This window comes from Pseudomyrmex gracilis, unplaced genomic scaffold (genome assembly GCF_002006095.1).
Source record: "Pseudomyrmex gracilis isolate BER0280 unplaced genomic scaffold, ASM200609v1 scaffold_30, whole genome shotgun sequence".
Lineage (NCBI taxonomy): Eukaryota > Metazoa > Arthropoda > Insecta > Hymenoptera > Formicidae > Pseudomyrmex > Pseudomyrmex gracilis.
This window is the reverse complement of record NW_018020614.1, coordinates 659,766-679,150: the sequence shown is the minus strand read 5'-3', so window position 1 is coordinate 679,150 and position 19,385 is coordinate 659,766. Positions and strand designations below refer to the sequence as shown.

At 35.5% G+C, this 19,385-nt stretch overlaps 5 protein-coding genes across 10 annotated transcripts; 2 read left to right on the top strand and 3 right to left on the bottom strand.

Annotated features, from left to right (window-relative positions):
• Nucleotides 1-100: 100 nt before the first annotated feature.
• Nucleotides 101-3,540, bottom strand: LOC109852464 (thioredoxin-like protein 1). Its single transcript, XM_020423649.1, has 4 exons — nt 3,295-3,540; nt 2,075-2,354; nt 854-1,137; nt 101-701 (listed from the first exon to the last, which is right to left on the bottom strand). The coding sequence occupies exons 1-4, from the start codon at nt 3,390-3,392 to the stop codon at nt 488-490; spliced, it is 876 nt and encodes a 291-aa protein (XP_020279238.1). The 5' UTR covers nt 3,393-3,540; the 3' UTR covers nt 101-487.
• Nucleotides 3,541-3,720: 180 nt separating this feature from the next.
• Nucleotides 3,721-7,152, top strand: LOC109852463 (aspartate--tRNA ligase, cytoplasmic). The gene is made up of 12 exons (XM_020423648.1): nt 3,721-3,851; nt 4,185-4,222; nt 4,385-4,460; nt 4,573-4,759; nt 4,835-4,937; nt 5,022-5,343; nt 5,418-5,589; nt 5,743-5,890; nt 5,973-6,162; nt 6,395-6,475; nt 6,551-6,662; nt 6,825-7,152. Exons 2-12 carry the CDS (start codon nt 4,185-4,187, stop codon nt 6,986-6,988), a joined length of 1,593 nt encoding a protein of 530 aa, XP_020279237.1. The 5' UTR covers nt 3,721-3,851; the 3' UTR covers nt 6,989-7,152.
• An 88-nt stretch (nt 7,153-7,240) lies between these two features.
• Nucleotides 7,241-9,696, top strand: LOC109852466 (tail-anchored protein insertion receptor WRB-like). 2 transcript variants are annotated; one of them, XM_020423650.1, is made up of 6 exons: nt 7,241-7,546; nt 7,733-7,913; nt 8,084-8,151; nt 8,283-8,486; nt 8,720-8,804; nt 9,401-9,696. In XM_020423650.1, the coding sequence occupies exons 1-5, from the start codon at nt 7,478-7,480 to the stop codon at nt 8,738-8,740; spliced, it is 543 nt and encodes a 180-aa protein (XP_020279239.1). In that variant the 5' UTR covers nt 7,241-7,477; the 3' UTR covers nt 8,741-8,804; nt 9,401-9,696. The 2 variants fall into 2 exon arrangements, with proteins under 2 accessions (XP_020279239.1, XP_020279240.1); XM_020423651.1 differs by lacking the exon at nt 9,401-9,696 and having other exon boundaries at nt 8,318-8,486.
• Nucleotides 8,812-10,204, bottom strand: LOC109852487 (carbonic anhydrase 9-like). Its single transcript, XM_020423684.1, has 6 exons — nt 10,123-10,204; nt 9,833-10,004; nt 9,610-9,783; nt 9,378-9,521; nt 9,254-9,257; nt 8,812-9,123 (listed from the first exon to the last, which is right to left on the bottom strand). Exons 1-6 carry the CDS (start codon nt 10,202-10,204, stop codon nt 8,881-8,883), a joined length of 819 nt encoding a protein of 272 aa, XP_020279273.1. The 3' UTR covers nt 8,812-8,880.
• A 459-nt stretch (nt 10,205-10,663) lies between these two features.
• On the bottom strand, nt 10,664-18,570 carry LOC109852468 (serine/threonine-protein kinase 11-interacting protein). Of its 5 annotated transcripts, none has more exons than XM_020423657.1 (19): nt 18,345-18,570; nt 17,628-18,243; nt 17,235-17,534; nt 16,906-17,099; nt 16,483-16,795; nt 15,823-16,197; nt 15,667-15,745; nt 15,373-15,547; nt 15,176-15,308; nt 14,938-15,090; nt 14,400-14,480; nt 13,782-13,917; nt 13,489-13,613; nt 13,289-13,429; nt 13,002-13,186; nt 12,817-12,914; nt 12,528-12,730; nt 12,145-12,449; nt 10,664-12,028 (listed from the first exon to the last, which is right to left on the bottom strand). In XM_020423657.1, the coding sequence occupies exons 2-19, from the start codon at nt 18,082-18,084 to the stop codon at nt 11,828-11,830; spliced, it is 3,654 nt and encodes a 1,217-aa protein (XP_020279246.1). In that variant the 5' UTR covers nt 18,085-18,243; nt 18,345-18,570; the 3' UTR covers nt 10,664-11,827. The 5 variants fall into 5 exon arrangements, with proteins under 5 accessions (XP_020279246.1, XP_020279247.1, XP_020279248.1 ...); XM_020423658.1 differs by having other exon boundaries at nt 18,480-18,562; XM_020423659.1 differs by having other exon boundaries at nt 18,464-18,480.
• Nucleotides 18,571-19,385: the final 815 nt, after the last annotated feature.

The window sequence follows — 19,385 nt, the reverse complement described above, 5'->3', positions numbered from 1 at the left end:
TTTATATTTAAGGTTTTTTAGACACTTTACAGCAATTGTTTTATTTTATAACGTACATGTGAAAAAAATTAAAAACGAAATTTTTTTATACACGTTCACACGAAGAAGATAATTACAGAAAACAAAGTTATTTATAATAATCAAACGTATTGTTGCGTAGATTGTTTTCCTAGACATGAAAAAGAAGTGAATGTACTCAGGAATAATTGCGAGTGCTCAAAAAGGTAAATGGAAACTCTACCTCAGAACAAACTTATTCGTGACACGTGAAAACATACATACGCATGCAGTAAATTTATTGAATTTATTGCTTTTGCGTGATAATTAATAATAAATGTTAGTTTTACACTATCAATTCATATTTTATTATCTTTTATTTGTTTAGTCTTACAACGTCGGATTTTGCCAAGAGAAGAAAACGATTTGAGGAATGTGCAAATCGAAATTTTCAATTATTCCTGATAATATCGTTGCAAAAAGAAATCGCTCAGTGACTCTCTCCTTTCTTGCCGGACACTCTCTTGAACTCGCCCATGTTGGTTGTTGAAATTGGTCGACCGATTATAACTAAATGGTCGATTCTCGTGGTTTCCGAACCGTTCTGATTGTCTATCACGAAGATCTGAAGATTCTGCACATTTTGAAATTTAACGTAGCGAAGTAAAATCGGATTCTCTTCTTCAAGGTCCTTGGCCGACAACCTAGGTTACAAAATTAACATATTAATTTCTCATGTTTGAAGATCATTTCGTGAAAAAATGTGTATTCTCTTCAGATAATTAAATATATAAATTTTTGTTTTTTCTTTTTTTTTTTTAGAAATCTGCACATAAAGTATATTTATTTCACTTACGCTAGATCTTGAGTACTCGTGTTGGAGCTTGCCATTTCGAAATCGATTGTCCTGGGTTGGTTGATAAATAATTTGATATTTTTCGGTCCGTTCTCCGCGGGCGCTTTGATCTTAAGCGAATGAACTTTAACGGGCTGCGAGAACGTAATGGACATTATCAACTGCTCGTCCGTGTCGCTCTGAAGATACCCGCTATCCGAATTTAAACACTGAGAGAACGTATGATAATCCGACTCGTTCAAACACTCGCACTGCTGTTTCATTATGAATCTCGTCAGGTCCATCTGTAAGACAAGATTTTACCACGAAATCCGTTAAACTAGAAAAGTAAATCAAATCTATGTTGATTGACATTAACTTTAAAAATTCTAACGTTAGTTTTTTGAGAGCAATTTTAAAAATAATTATTTTTATTTGTGTAAGAATGCAAATAGGACAATTAATAAAAAGCAAATTTTTATTTTTGAAAAACATGTATTTAAATGTATGATAATTTATCTAATTAATATTGAATTGTTTCTCATCAAGTAAATAAGTTTTTATTGCTACTTGTTTCGTATTGCATGCATAATTTCTTTTCATTAAATAATCTAAATGATATTAATAAACCACTTTACAATACTTTCGTTGCTTATATTTGTTTGTGAATACAAACCTAAAAGATTTATTCGATTTAGACAAGGTAAGGGATTTCGACGAATAAATCTCGAAAAGTACAAAAATGTATACAACACCTTGGTTGTACAATTTATTGAAAAAAGAAATATATATATATATATATATATAATATATAATTTATATATACGGAATAAACTTCTGTGTGTGAGTCAAGTAAAATTCAAAATCCAAGAAGACAAGAATTAAATTTTTTGTGGAAAACAATTGTAACGTATGTAAAGTATTTAACAAAGCTGTCTGTCAAATCAAAATAATGCAATAAGAGCGATAGACCACTGATAAACGTGAGAAAAATTAATCAAGTAATTAACAACAATAAGTCACGAGATGTTTTAATTCTTTAATTTTTTAATTTTAAAAACATTCATTGTTTTTTTTTTTTTTGAGTTTATCAGCGATCTGTTAGTCTTATCATATTATTTTGCTGAAAAAAAAACAAACAGTTTAGTCTTTTTCATTTTGGTACTTATTCCAGAAGTACAAAATCGTGACGAGAAGAATCATTCCTAAAATATGTTGATAGGCATTCTCGTTATTTCGTACATGACCAGACACGGAATCCGCGGCCGAGTCGTCGTCGTCGTCGCCGTCGCCACTGCCGTAGAACTGCTGGATCTTCGATTCCAGGCTCACCGGATCTGCGCCCTGACACTGGCCCAGTTTCGTGCGTCTACGGTAGAAGATGAAAGTGGGCATCGCGTTGACATTCTGTACCGTCGCTGTGACCGTACACTTGTCCACGTCGACTTTCAGAAACACCGCCTTAGGATACTTTAGCGACAGTTGCTCGAACACCGGAGCAATTCTTTGACACGGTCCGCACCTGCGACACACACAATCATATTTGTCATTGTAACGATGAAAGAAAAAATTAGAATTCTTGGAACTTTGCTCATAGAATCAGTTTTATTCATTTCCAATTAATTTTCATTCAATCAATTATTTCGTTAGAAATTTATTAATTTGGTTATAATTTAGTTATTTATCAAAATTGATCAATTTATTAATTTACTTATTAATTGATTACTTGGCAAAATTGAGTATATCACAGCTGATGTTAAATCAGCTGATCAACTTAATCGGATATGACATAACTGACCTTTGGAATTAAACTAATTTGTGATTTCCTATTACATTGGGAAAAACATTGATCTTTTAATGAAAACCAGTGAACTCTATTCTATTTGAATGTTTATTTAATTTAAAAATATAAATACAATTTTAAGCCTCACTTCAAAACTGATTAATTAAAATTCTAAGAAATAAAAATAATAAAATAATTTAAAATAGTAAAATAGTTTCCACTCTTCTGGTCACTCGTCCTATTGACTCAAATAATGCACTTTATAAATTGAAAACAAAAGACAAAGTTTCCAAATTAATTGTTCACATTGTACATGTATCCAAACACTTTACAACACACTTTGAGAGTGCCACGTCATTCTTAGATAGCGTAGAGTTCACTGACAAAGACAAATCGAACATCAAGCGAAACATGTCAAAACATCACTCCCGAACAAACGAGAAGATTCTGACAGTTTTACGTCCCACTGTGACAGTTCGTATTCTACTTGCAAACAATCTGTCTCGATTTTTTTCTCATCTCGAAATGTTTCTACGAACTGAAAAAAAATCAATGCAGGAATCAATGAAATCGCGTTAAGATGTATATCGCTCTTTTTCCGAAAACCGGTACATCAAATATAAATACGCAAACGGGGGGGGAAGTAATATGAGAAATATAACCTAAATCGGAGGCTCACCAACTCGCTGTAAAATCTACGACGACGAGCTTCTGTCCGGCATTGGCCAGCTCACCGTTAAAGTGAGAATCGTCGTTAATTACTCGTACCGCTCCCATTATTTTGGAATATTTGGATTACACACTGCACCGACTAACACCCCGCAAACGATATATATACAAATTACAAAACTACTCGCGCTAATTGAAACCGCCTTATCCAGCTTTAGCCGAGAGAATGACTCGCAGTTTGCTTCTGTACCAACAGAGGTGACCAACTCGATGCCAACTTGATTCCGAAGACCTCGCGCGGTAAAGTCGCAAAGTTCTCCGCATACGAGGTTGTCATTGGCTCGACCGTCGCCGTCCAGCGCAATCGATCTATCGCGTTGATCAATTTGTTTCGAACGCGATTGATCGATTGTGAACAATCGATCAATGCAATTGTTTAATCTCAAACCGGACACGAGGTGCTGAGGTGAAAAGGTTATGATAGTCTGACAGATTGTTGTAAATTGTATATTTATAAAAAAGAATTTATTTGTTGTCGCTGCAGATCAAGTTATTGAAGAAACAAAGGTATATTTCTCTTAAATTGATTTTGCGTTTAAGTTTTGTAAAATTTATTTGTTGTTTTTTTTTTTTTTTTTTTAACTTCTGAGGTTAAACATCTGACTTATAAAAAGAACACGTTACTTGATAACTATGTATAAGTGCGCATGTATTCCTACATATGAAGTCATTCACGTTTGCTTACACATTCATATCTAAACAAAGTAAAAAAAAATAGAAGTAATAAAATAACATCTTTTGTAATAAGGTTTGCAAGTACTGTAGTTTTTAAACAACAAATAGAATGATGTAATCTATTCTCTTATTGCTACTAAAGTTGCATTACATCATTCTTTACAGATGGTTGTAGACAATTCAGAGGAATGTTCTCCTGCAGGGTAAGAGAACAGAGATATGTAACTTGCAAATTTAAGTTTTTATATATATTGTTCATTGAACTTTTTATTTTATTAGTTTCAACAACTTTTTCTTATTTTCTGAAACCTAACAGTAAGTCAGTCAGATAATAACGCAACAATTTATTATTTCTTTATGTAAAGAGACAAGATGTCTAAGAAAGCACTAAAAAAACAACAGAAAGAAGCAGAAAAAGCAGCAAAGAAAGTAGAAAAAACTGTAAGTGTGTGTTTACATGTAAATTTTTAGTTTTTACTCATTAATCACAAGAATGTTATAGTTGAACAATTATATATTTAATTTTCAAAAATTGAATAAATATTGTTTTCAGTCATCTCAGTCAGAATCTGCAAGTGAAGCTGAGGATGTGTCTCTGGGAAAATATGGACAAATGGACATGATTCAGAGCAAGGAGAAATTTTCAGATAGGAAATTTATATCAATCAACGAGCTAAATAAAAATCTAGAGAATCAAACAGTTTGGTTAAGAGGTCGCTTACATACTAGTCGTGCAAAGGGTAAATATCTTGTAGAGAAAAAATAATTTTCCATCGATACATGCTAGATCTTATTAATTTTATAATTTATTTAAGGCAAGCAGTGCTTCATTGTGTTGAGACAACAATCCTACACTGTGCAAGGATTAGCTGCTGTAAATGATCAGATTAGCAAACAAATGATTAAATTTATATCCAAGTAAATTCTACAAACTTAAAAAAAAATTTGAAATTATGTTATATGTTTTACATAGAATTTGACACAATACTGTTATATTTTTAGCATCACGAAAGAGTCTATAGTCGATGTCAAGGCTGTGGTGAAGTCTGTACCAAAACAAATCGAATCGTGCTCGCAAAAAGATGTGGAAGTCCATCTGGAAGAAGTCTTTGTGGCAAGCGCGGCGAAACCGCAGCTTCCTTTGCAGATAGAAGACGCCGCGAGATCCGTTAACGAAGCGGATGAATCGACGTTGAATATCCGAGTGAATCAGGACACCAGACTGGACAACAGAGTGCTGGATCTGCGTACTCCAGCTAATCAGGCAATTTTCAGAGTAGAAGCTGCTATTTGTAAACTGTTCAGAGACATTTTGACGGAAAAAGTGAGTCTAACAATGTTCGTTTCTAAACAAAACAATTTTATTGCATACTTTTCATCGAAGCGTTTGCTCTTCAGGGCTTTGTTGAAATCCACACTCCCAAGATCATCTCCGCAGCTAGCGAGGGTGGTGCGAATGTTTTTACGGTATCTTATTTCAAGAGCAATGCTTACTTGGCTCAATCGCCGCAGTTATACAAGCAGATGGCGATTGCTGCTGACTTCGACAAAGTTTTCACCGTTGGAGCAGGTACTTAAAACAACTCAAATTTATTGAATAGAAATAAAAAAGTGGTTCTTTCAATAATTGAAAGGTCCATTAGGTACTAAACTCTGATAAAACGCGTGTTACATTTATTGTATACCTTTAATAGTAGCTTATTAAGATTTGTCTTAAAATTAGTTTTCAGAGCGGAAGATTCTAATACGCACAGACATTTGACGGAGTTCGTAGGACTCGATTTGGAGATGGCGTTCAAGTATCATTATCACGAAGTCGTTGACACCATTGGGCAAATGTTTACCGAGCTATTCAAAGGCTTGCGTGACAAGTTAATAATACTTAAATATTCTTGTATTAAATATTCAATACACATAATATTTAACAGTTGTTATAGCAATCGGTCTCAATAGGTATGCGGATGATATAGCAGCAGTCAGTCAGCAATATCCGGTGGAGCCGTTCAAGTTTCTCGAACCAGCTCTGAGACTGGAGTATTCGCAGGCGATCGAGTTGCTGGCGGAAGCGGGTGTGACGCTTGGAGAGGAGGACGATCTGTCGACACCGGATGAAAAACTCTTGGGAAAAATCGTCAAAGCCAAAGTAAGACGATGAAAACTTTCAGAACAAGTAAAATCTAACAACTCTAAAATTTTAATGCAGTAAAAAAAAACAAAAATTGATGTATGGTAAGGTGTTAAAAGTTTTTTTTACTAGAATTTTAATTTGTTATCATTTTTCTCACTCGATGATATAACTGTTTTAAAACGTGACTTGTCATCTTTCATTCCAATTTGTTTTTTAATCAAAGAATGTTTGTTTTTTTTTTTTTCAGTACGATACAGATTTTTACATTTTGGACAAGTATCCTCTTGCTGTGAGACCGTTTTACACTATGCCGGACCCGAATAATCCTGTAAAGTATTCTCATTATCATTCAATAGAGAATTCATTGGTTTCCTTCGTGCTAATAGTCGGTCTTGCATTATAGAAAATATCTAACTCTTATGACATGTTCATGCGAGGAGAAGAGATCATATCCGGCGCGCAACGTATTCACGACCCGGACTTCCTCACCGAACGAGCTAAGCATCATGGAATCGGTAACGTTCCTGAAGAGAAACTTTTGTTTATATCGTGGAAACATTTCTGTTTCAATTTTGTTGAAACTTATAAGCCCCATTCACACCGCTTTCTCTCTGTTCCTCAATCATTAATCATATCAGATGTCGTGGGAACGAAAATAACGGAGACTTTTGTTTCAGATATCGAGAAGATCAAGGCGTACATCGACGCCTTCAGATACGGCTGTCCGCCGCACGCCGGTGGCGGCATTGGCATGGAACGTGTGGTGATGCTGTATCTCGGCCTGGACAATATCCGGAAGGTGTCCATGTTCCCGCGTGATCCTAAGCGTCTCACTCCTTAAAGAATTCGAGGAGAACTGAATTTCTTCGAGAACTTAGGAAAAGAGAGAAATTGTGATTTCTATACATATATATATATATTTCGGTATACATTACAGTATAGTTATACCGAAGACGGAGTATATAAAAATATCTTTTAAATTGAATATATACACTTTATACAGGCGTTCAACGTGTTCTGTTATTTTCCTTTTGATTTTCTCCTGAGCTACAAGAGTATCTCCCGTTCGTGCAGTTTCGTCTGTTGCTGCTGGATGGCGACAATGTTGCATCGTCGGCTACAACCTAACCGTAACCTCTACTGGCTTCCGACACAACACAATGTTAACGTATCAGCTGATCAACAACACGTTTTGTTGTAAAGAGAGTTTGAAAGATACCAAATAAAACCTGTTCCTTCTTGTTTCTTATAAATTTATTGATTATTACGTGATGCAATTATTTGCATTATTTGTATTACGAAGTATTTAGCATATAGTTCAAGGTTCAAGATGAATTTACTCGTGACGACTACTTTGAGTTGTGTCATCGATACTATTTTGCCATTTTTAGTCAGATATGTAAGTATTTTTTGTCTCGAATATTTAAATTGCGTAGGTTTTGTTCATAGGTTCTGTATTAAATGTCAAAATCTTTTTATATTATTGTATAAAAAAGTTTCTTTGAGTCGTATGCCCAATTTTTGTGACATTTAAATATTCAGACGTCTATAATTCATTAATAATCGATTTTTTCTATACACGTAGATTTCAACATTTTTCTTTACAAAACTGCGATATTCATACACGGCAGATGATATCAAAATGAGAGATGAATTAAAGAATATGAAAAAGGAAATGTCGCACATCTCGGTTCACGATGAGTTTGCGAAATACGCCAGGCTTCAACGCAAATTCAATCAAGTAAACAATACTTTCAATGAAAAGAGTAAGTTTCTATATTTCTTCTCTGTCCTATCAAAATGTGAGACACATTTATTTCAATAAAATTATATAGCTTTACAGTTTTTTTTTTACCATCTACAAAGTGTGATAAATTATATGTTGTTTTTTTATCATATTACGAAATTTATAATTTAATATAATTTATTGTTACAGTAAGGAACAAGCTGAACAGAAAGGCAGCATACGAGACGATATTAATTCGCATCTTAAGTGCATTAAATGTATGTAACCATTGCTTGAGATTTCTGGTCTCTTGTATAAAAATATTTTGTTTTTAGTAACATATTTTTCATGATTTCTCTGCTCAACTATCTAAACTATTCTACTCAACTAACTAAATAATTTCTTTCAGGGTATTTATATGGCATACCTTTTATATATGTATAGGAAACAGCCAATAATCATTCTCCCAGAAGGTGCTTTGTGGCCATTCCAGAACTATTTCAGTTGGCCATCCGAACACGAGAATGCCATTTCTTTGTTATCATGGATTGTAATCGCTCGATTGGGGGTGTCTGGATTCAAAGAACTCTTACTTTTTAATGACTTGTATCACGTAAGTACATATAAAATTGTAAGTTTGTGACAACAATCACAATACTTATTGTGCATTTTTTTTTTTTTTTTTATTGAAATTTCTCAAAATTTAATTTTACAAATAGAAATCACTACTTTTATATTGTACTATGACCAGAACCAACTTAAGTTTGCGAAGTTTAGCTGTAAGTTGTCGTGTTTGACGGAGCTTAATCTTCTAACGTATATCTTACGATAACCGATGTCTTGCAGATGTCTGAAATTGTCGCCTAGTGTTTCCTCGCCGCTGGAGAGCGTCCGAAACATGTTCATCTGAAAAGGCGAATTTTGATGAAAAGTAAAGAACAAATATTCTGATTTATTAATAAAAGATCGTTTTTCTGTAATTGTTACAAAAATAATTCGTAAAAACTTCACAACTGACGTACTTGGCGAAAAGATATTGGGACCGGATTGGCGAATATTATCCAAGTGACCGCTTCGCTGCAAGGCGGGGTCGTGAGCGATCCTTTGTACGTGTAAAAAATGTCGGTGTTCGAAGGTATCAGAGATGTCAGAGTTACATTTATATTAATCGACACTTCTGTATACGCCCATTGCACGTCCGCTAATTTTTTCACGAAAGACTGTAGAAACTCGTTATTTTCATCTTGCAACTAAAAAAAAACGTAATTACGTTCAGATGTACATGTTTTTAGACTTACAAAGATTTGAAAAACAAATGTTTTAGTTTTTGTTGTTAAGATGAAAGAGAGAAATGATTAATTATATACAAAGTTAAAAAACTATTCTTTATGTAAGATTGAGAAAAAATTGATTTCAAAACAGACACACTTGGATCGCGACCCGGTCTCGTATCTTTTTGTATATTGTTGGATTTTTATTTAAAAAAAAAAAAGTATGTTAATACTGACAACGCGATTTCAAACTTAGGAATTGTTGAATTACCTGGAAGAAAGCAGCTACTACGACCACACCGTCTTCGTGCCATAACGCGTCGGAGAAGTTCGAATATGCCATGTTGCGATGTACAATATGTACTTCCATTGGGTATCTACTTACGTTGTTTTTTTTTTTTTATAATGTGTTGTTAATATATTATCTTCTTGGTTTATCGTAAAAATAAAACGAGGATGTGTCACCTTATACCGTTCAAAACGTGTTCGGCACCCCTGTTATTTTTCGTGCCCCAGTGAAAGTGCAATTGTTCTATCTCGTACCGTTGATTTTCCTTCAACACGGCACCGAATATGTACGGCAATCGTTTTGCGGTCTTGTTCACGATCAGCTTGACTATAAAGAGAGAGAGAGAGCAACTTTAGTAAGTGATAGATATCCCATCAAAATTTTGCAACTCGGGAATGCTTGCCGGTGTGTCCAGTATTCTCCAGTATCTGCGGTGTCGGGAGGAAGTCATGGTAACCGATCATTTCGAGCGCCGGAAGAGACAGAGGAACCGCTTTGGACGTCGATATAGCTACTGGCGATTGCAGCTTCCCCGCGCAAAGTTTCTCTTTCTTTGGCCACAAATGTTGCTCTAATACAAGGGTGTTAGTAATGTACAACTTGCTTTTCAAGTTTGTAAATATATCTTTTTTCGTATGATGTCAAGAGCAATATGTGTAAAAAAGATGTGTAAAAAAATTTATTTTTACCTTTCTTACTGTAGCCATAGCCTTTGATGCTTGGTATAGTGTTGAAAACAAGCCAGGTCATTGCAATTTGTATGATATGCATTTCTAAATTTGTGAGTAAAAGTTATTCCAATATATAAGTAAAAATATAAATAACAAATATAGAAATATATTAACAAATATATAAATTACATAAATCGCGTTATCCCAATATGTATTATTATACATTCAATTAAAATAATATACGAGTAAATTTTATTTATTTTTTATCACACATACAACTACCACTTTTTAATTTTATGTTATAGCTTTTTTACATAATCTTTAAATTGTTCTTTGCATTACTTTTGATATTAAAACGATAACTGGAACGTTCACACTGCACAAGACATTGAGAACAAGTGTCTTAAATAGCAGTGTATATCATTGTCAGTTGCATATGGCAGCCTTTTAAATTAACACAAAAAACACAAAGGTAGGCAGAGTGCTGTTTCCGTTATGTAGGACAATTCATTGTTGTCTTTCGAAAAAAAAAAAAAAAAAAAAAAAAAGAAAAACTAGGACTGTAGGTGAGTGGAAGAAAAATATGTGCATCTTGAGGTTGTAGCACGTATATACTTCGTTACAAAACAAAATTACATGTGTATCTTCGTTGAATATATACAATGTGTCTATGATAATTTTTCTTTTTTTTTTTTCGGTATTTATTGTAAATCTCGAAATATACATATCACAGTCAAACAGTTACAATCAGAAGTTGATCAACTCGAATGTCGGATTCGCGAGAAATTAAATATCTCAATTTCTCTCAACTCCACAAAATATATATTGCACTGCGCTGAATATCATAAAAGAAAGATCTTGAGATGTAGAAAAGAGTCATCACGTGTGAAAGAAAGAATCTCCAATTGGAAATATTATAATGCCTGAGATAGCACCATACGATTTTACTACGCTACACTATATCGATAGTCTGTATACATGATATTCGATGCTTTCGCGGTATGTTGCAAAAATTCATGCGCACAATTTCCGGATTGGAGCCGCGTTTGCGTCACTGAACTTGTGTCATTGAACTGAAATGTCCACAAAACATAAAAAAAATAAGCGACACGAACGCGGTTTCAATTCGCAAACCGTGCACAAAAAAAGTCTATATACATATATAAATATATTTACATATTGTATATAGAATATTAATTATAATATATATACATATTTCTCTATAGTCTACTATTCTATATCTTTGTATTTGTGTGATGTGAATTCGTGGACTTGGTTTAAAATATCAAACATTACACAAAAGATGTATCACGAATCAAAATCCAACGATATACAGACTGCTGTTTTACACGATTCGATTTTGCAAATCGGAGGCGTTTAAGCACCTGAACGCAAACACAGCCGCTCAATCAAATAAATCGAACAAATCTTCGAAGTGAAAAAGCACATGCCTTCGATTTGCAATACCGAGCGTATATAGCAATATTACTTACAACGTATTGGCAGTAATACTGTAATTACAGTAGTGTGTATACTTATATAATGTGTATAATGATATATATTAAACAGTATATAAAATATTCGAATTATACGTAAAAAGTGTAAAATAGAAACACATAGAATGCCTCTTAGATAGATTTTTCTAATCTGTTTTCTTTTTTGAACTTGAGTATATAATTTTATGCTCAAAAAAGATTAACTAAAGATTTGATTTGCGCACCGTTTACATCTTCTCCGCATTGTTATCCTGTGAAACGCATTTGGTCACTTGCAGAGGTATCGAGAACAACTCTTCCCACGGAGACTGCACAGAACTGATTACAGCTTCCACAGCACCGGGAGAAACGAATGAAAGATTCCATTTCTCTTCAAGTCCTGCGACTTCATCCAAAAAATTTAAAGTCAATGTAGAGTCACAGTGTTCCTAAAAAATACGTCATTAATCTGTTACTTCGCGTGCATAAAATACATATTTCATATATAATACCATTTTTATTTTTTTGGTCACAATAAATAAAGAAACTATCGCAAATTACTCACTATTGAGAGCAAGTTGCTCATTGCTTGCTCTCTGGCAACTACAGGCACTTGATTGCTTCTTGGTATGAGCCACTGAACGTTATCTTTCAAAATCACCAGTGCCGAAGTTGTCAGTATAAGTCCGGACAGTTTCAGCTTAGTGGTGACGTTTTGATACTTCAGAATCGCGGAGGAAAATATCGCCAGCAATCTCACGACGTCTCCATTTTGATAATTGGCAGTATTTGTTAACAGGTTTTGCATCAAGGGATTGCAGTGCTCCGGAACGGAGAACTCCACTTCGCAACTCGGAGGCAAGTGTAGATCTATCAATATAACACATACCGTGAACAGAGAACTTGGTAAGTTAATCTATTTTATTCTATCCGTTATAAACACTTTACCTGTGAGATAAAATAAGAAATTCGACGTTCTCTGGAAGTCTTGCAAGATGCAAAGTAACGGGATAGTAAGATGTTCCTCGCCTATCTTACTGGATTGTTGCAACTCGATCAGAACGCCTTGCTTAAACGGCAACGGAACGAAGGATCTCAGTCTGTCCATCGTCCAGCTGATTTCCTTGTGAAGCCAACGCTGTGGATCTTCTCTGTTATCAAGTTTTTAATTATTCAATTTTTTGTCTTCCTATTCTAATGAATATCTCACAAGATTTTCTTATATCAAGCAACTTACCCTTCCGGACCGTCAATTCTGAGAACATAAACCTTAGACGTGGACAAAACCAAGCATCCAGGAAACGTCTCTTGCGTAGAATTCATCAAGATTTCTGCCTACGCGTGAGAGTAATAAAAGAAAATAAAATCGTCAATTCTATGACTGTCAAACTCAGTGTAAATTATATTGAATGAAATTTATACCCTCAGAAGAAGCACCAGCTCTTCGTTTTCATATTCGAACACATTTAGAATGATATGTAGTTTGATTCTGTGATCTACACTGCTAAAATCGGTATACGAATACTGCACACTGGTGCCAAAAAGACTAGAGGTCTCCTCGTCTTTCAGCATTTTGTTACTGCCAACTTTGATGCTCTGTAGCAAGCCTGCGAATGGTAACGTGCGAGTAAAGCGTGATTTATCTTATTCGTATGTACAATCAAACGTTTATTATAACACGCAATAGCGTAACGACTGTTGATTTTTACCTCCCAGCATCGACGTTAAGTTCGTCACAGTAGGGAGCCCACTTTCTTTCTCGCCATCGCTGCTGTGAGATTTTGTATCAATGTTCATCGACTTGCTCATCTTGTTTTCGTACGCTGTGCATATGCTATCTGTCAGCGAGCCTGTGTAATACGAATTCTTGTTAAGTGACAATTAAACAAAAGATATTCAATACACAAACCTGAAGAACTGCTCTCTGTTAAGCCTGTTAGGACTGGCGTGGTATCTGGAATTGTTATCAAGGAAGAAGCGATCGCGGCGCGTTTTTCCTCCGTTGAACACTTCCGAATCGGCGTCACATTTGTTCTGCAATAAATATCATGATCCAAACAATTAATACAAACACGTATGACGAACGATTGATAAGATAATATATATAATTATTATTTTATTGTGTAATTTTTTCTATTTGTTATTATGTTGCAAGCAATGGACAAAAAAGGATATAAAGTCTAAACGTTGAGTATCACTAACTTTTGGGTTTCGTCCAAAACCTCGATGCTGCTCTGACTTGGATTACTGAGAATTTCTATGTCGCTCTCGTATTTCTTCGTTATGGCATTCGCAGACGGCGTGGATTCCCTCGACTCATCCAAACTCGTCGCTGAACCTGTGACGACGACAAAAACATTTGATAAAAATCAAAGATTCGTAACATTTCGTAGTTACATGTTTTTTTAGAAATTAAGAGAGAGAGAGAGAGAACAGTTAATTCGAAAAGATTTTAAATCAAAATAGTTGTTTTAAACATGTCGCGTTATACTTACAAGTGCAACTTAAAAATTACCGTCGCTACTTTAAGCGCCGGCGAAAAAAATGTATATGTAAAAAAAAGTATAAACTATTTTTATAAATGTTCGATTGTGTTGCAGACTTTTAATCGTGTTTGTTTGCAAGTATTTTCCAGAAAAAAAAAAAGAAAGTCAATTTTCATTTTCAGACGGCTGTATATAAATTTACAAAGAGAGAAAGAAAGAAAAAAGATGAGGGAAAGGAGAGAAGGAAAGGAAAGGAAAGAGAAAGAGAAAGAAAGAGAGAGAGAAAGATATAGAAGGAATGCTGTAACATAAATTAGTGTTTGCTAAAGCTTACAGCAGACTTGAGCTTGGGTGTGAGAGTCGGAGTGCAGAGAAGTGGTGACAGATTTAGCTCCACCCTCCATTCCACCTGCACCTTGGGATTAGTATTGTTGGTAGTTCCCATCAAATGTGTGACGAAAACGCACAGACACGCGTGCGTACGCATCGGTCAGTGTATATATTCATACACATTAACATATACATGAACCATTATTAGAGCGCATTCGCAATCATTCGATTAATTAATCAGAGTTTTGCCAAGAATCAAGAATTTCACTGATCCTTCTCAAGATAAAAAAGTTAAGTAAACTCCTAAGCTAATTTCAACATTACTTCGCACGGGCCACGCAAAGTCGGTTAGTTTTTAAATTAAACACACAAAAGAAAACGACTAATTATCGTACATGTATATGATCTACTTATTAAGATCCAATGTTTTTATTTTTTTTTCAAGGACGGATTGTATCTGCGTGACCCGTGCAGTTTTCAAAAAATTCACTCCGTTCTCGTTTAAAAATCATCCTGCATGCTGCAAGCACAGAGAGACTTACCGATACTGGAAATTGATTCAGAATGTTTCAAGTTACTCTTCACGGTACTTTCCGCTGATTGAGTTTTCGCAGTTTCGGCGTCCGCGTTAGAAGGAGCGTCGATTTCGATGACCAGAGTGCTGTTGCAAGTGGGACATTTGAGCTGTTTTACACCTGAAAAAGAAATTAGGTAAATTTTACACACAAAGTTATAAATTATCAAATCAATGAAAAGACGCCGTTTCATCGCGATGCGAACCTGCCAGCGACTTAACGACGCGCGTCTCGTATTCCTCCTCCTGCGAGAATTGTGTCGAACACTTCATACATTTGAAAATCTTCAACAGTATCGGTCGCATTTCAATCTGCGCGTTAAGCGTCGCCACGATTTTCTGAAAACAGAATTACGTTTTCTAAATTTGTGAACGGTACAATTATAAATCTTTTCATTTGTACCTTCGCGTCTTCCAGTTCTACGAAGTACCGCCTGTTCTCCCGATCCTTTCGAGTGGTATCGAAAATTATGTCGACTGTCGGTGGATCGCTTCTGCCGAGGACGCAAGACAGTACGGAGTTCGTTGACCAACAGTACATCACTTTTCCATTAAGCGTATTTTTTTCCTTAATATCTCTAAAACAAACATCTTTTTCAATAATATAACACAAAACGTAGCAAATATAAGACGATTCTTTTAAAAATAAAAAAAATACGTGTATTTTATGCTGTGAAAGACTAGAAGAGCGACTTACTCGGGAGTTATCGCTAAGAAGATGTCCTCCATTTCTTCATCGTTTTTCCTCTTCCGAACAAAATACAAATCTCCAACTTCTAAACGATAAAACAAACTGTTCTGCTTAATTGCGTAGCTAATATTAAATGTAAAACACATCTTGCGAACAAATCACCTTCATCAGAATCAGGAAGTTCGTTCGGCATAGAAAGTTCCAGATTAGGAAGTTCGTCCGGCACGATTCCTTCGTCCTGAGCAACATTTTCATCTTCCACCGCATATTCCGTGGTTTCGTTCAACTTGGACGCGTCGGATGAGTTTTCGTTATTCATTGTATAAATCAGAGTATCGTAAAGAGTCGGTGCGGTGGTAATATCAGTCCAAGTCTTTATCTTGGGAATTGGTGGTGTTGACGGTTGCGGGGAAGAATGCAGACCCATAATGTTCTGGACGAAAGTTCCTCCCTGACTGCTCAGCCAATTGTCCTCGCCGAACTTCTCTCGCAGCGCTTTAATGCGTTCTTTCATCTCCAAATGAGTTTTCGACGAGTCTAAAAAGATAAGTGTTGACATCGTAGAAACATCATTATTTTTTGTTGTATCAATTAATTTGAGTAATATCGACACTATAATGTTAATCTCTAAAAAAGACCGTTATTATCCGAGTGAAACTTGCAGATTCTCTAAAAAGAGAAAGTAACGTTCTGCAACGTCTTGTGCAACGCTTGCCGAAACATTGTCAGAAAACATGAAATATTGTTACACGCAATATATTCTGATTGATTTCTGGTTTTCTACTGATATTCGCATTATTTATCGAGTTTTTCAATAATTACTCATATGAGAAGACGCAACCACATCCGGTAGTTTCTTAAATTCTTCCTTATCCTGATCGATCTCAGCGATAATCACTTTCTTCAATTTTTTTTTGCTCTTCGGTACACTATTCGGCACACTGTTATCATCTAAAGTCTCGCACGAAGCCGACTGAAGATTCGATGCATCCTCGGTGAACTCGGACGTGTCCGTCATGTACGTCGATATCGAGCTGTTCAGAGATTTGGATAGATTCGCGCGTATCGTGAAGACTCTGTTTTCCGCGATCAGTGACTTCTCCAACTTCGAAAGTGGCAAATGATCTAAAACAAACTGCGAGAGTTTACTCAAATCTGCGCCATGTTACGCACAATACACGCATTAAATGCCGTTCCGTAAATTTGTGTAAATTTTAAAAATACGATTATTCAGTGCGCAAATACCTTGCTATCCGACAGACTCGGATGCAAGTGTATTATAGACAGCGCTCGATGCTGCGGATGATACGACAAAGGATTTCCCTCCAAAGACATCCACATCAGAGTAGACATTGTTTGAAGTGGCCAGAGCATTGAATGTTCCATTAAACAATTGTACGATAAATCCAATTCCGTCAGACATTCTAGGCCTTCGAGTCCTGGCAGAAATCAATATGTAAAAACTTGTATAAATAAATCACAATGTCAAAAAGTTATCGAATATAGCACACGAATTACTCAATGATGTGTCATTACTGATGTGTCACTATGGTCAGGAGTGCTAATTGACTCACCAATCAGGTTCTCAATGTAATTGTTCTTCAAAACCAACACTTGTAATAAATGTAACGCTGTCTTATTGAACACAGGAACTTCCTCCAATTTGTTGTAGCCCAAATTAACATACTTCAGGTTTGATAAGCAGGATATCTCTTTAGCACTAGTGATCATATTGTGACTCAGGTCTAATATCTGAAGCCAAGGTGCTAATTCCAATGATTCATCCAAATGTTCCAGAGCATTGTGTGGCAATATCAATTGTTTCAGAGATGCCCACACAAATCCAATACCAACAGTGTCACCTCCGCATTCAGCTACAAATAATGCAAACAAGTTGCCAAATAATAACAACAAAATATTATTTTTGTTAAAAATCTAAAAATCAGCTTTTAAAGCTATTACACTACCTAGCAATTGACTAATTGTAGACACTCCCTTTCTACCAGTACACAAAATGCTTTCCAATTGACCTCTGACACTTTGCAGACCCTTGACCCACTCAATTGACACCTTTCTCAGTTCCAGATATTTCAGATGTTTGAACTTGGAAATGTCAATGATGACTCTAACGTCAGAGGAACAATGCGTCACTTTCAGACCAACGATCTTCTGCACAAAGTCGTGTAGGAACTTCACATCGTGGAATATATCTATCTTGGAACTGTTGCACACGTGGAACGAAGTGTCGAGCTCCTCGGACTCCACCACGATCAGCGAGAACGCCTCGTTGAGGCTGTTGAGGAGCTTCGTGGACAGCGAGAGCTTGCTGGAGGCGCTCAGAAGTTCGTCGCCGTTTTGCCGAAGGATCTTTGCCAATTCCACTACTCCCTGCATGCTGACTGTGTCTTGCAAACGGCTGGCCATGTCTCAGGATGTCTTATTCAAGGAATTTACTACTTCGCTCGTTCACTATAATCGTCAAAATGAACTTTGTGCCCCGCGGCTTTCCACCACGTCGTACTCATACAAAAATATACATCCCTGCCAAAGTTTCATGGTTCATATTTAACTATCTTTCTCTTTCTGAAATAGAAAACTAGATATATGTACATGCACACAGCGTGACAATGCGTGTTTTCTTTCTCGTTGATTATTTAAAAATCATAATAATTGTTAAAAAATACTTTAATACACGCGTCGCGACTGGAACTTTTAAATTTAAAAAAAAATTGAACTTTCTTCGTCGGTATCATCGCGAAAACGTTTCTGATATGTAATTGCAATAATATTATTGTTTACACACACGCACAAATACATACTACGCAATTAATTAATCACGACGTATTGTCAAAATCAGGCTGCCATTTTGACAGCACGGAATTTGGAACATGACAGATGGAGTGCGAGACCAGAAAAAAGATCAGACAGTCTTCAACGACCCCGTGCGGCAAACTCGAGAGACGCAGGTTCGCCAATATTAAAAAAAAAAAAACAGAAATTCTCTATTGTGCGGATGAAGTAGCGGGGGTTCAGTTACTTTCCAATTCTCATATTAACCAAACTGGAGACTCAAATGTTTTTTCTTCGAAACGCAAAACGGTAAAAAAGTCGCGTATTTCAGGTATACCGCAATTTCTCTTATTTAATTCTTTTGATAATTTTCCTTGAATACAAACAATTTTATTGATGATAGCAGAATATTATTTATGTTAAATTATTTCGTCAAATAGAAACATAAATTTTTCGAAAACTTATTTGCGCCATCTTTTAAAAATAAATTTGTTATTTAATTCGAGCGTAATTATATTTCTTCAAGCAAAAAGATGTAATTAGATAATTGTAGAACGATAATCTTCCTCTGGTCGTAGTTTGTTATTTTCTTGGATTTTGACACAATTTTTATTTGTTTTTTTCCAAGTACGAATCGCAATCGGCAAAACGTCACGCACGCGATAGGGATCTTGACCTTTGTTTTGTTTTACTTCTGTTTGTATCTAAACTTGAAATTCGCGGTCGCAAAAAGGCAAAATTGTTTTGACAAAACAAAATCGTAGAAACTGTCGCTTTTCGCGGATATTTCGATTCTTGGAAGAACGCCATGTGTGTGTGGAATTTCGGTGCGCGCTCTTTCTGAGAATCTAATGTGCGGCGCACACACAACGCGCGGTTCATTATGTGTGTTATTCTTGAAGTATATAAAGAGAAAGAGAGAGACCAAGAACATA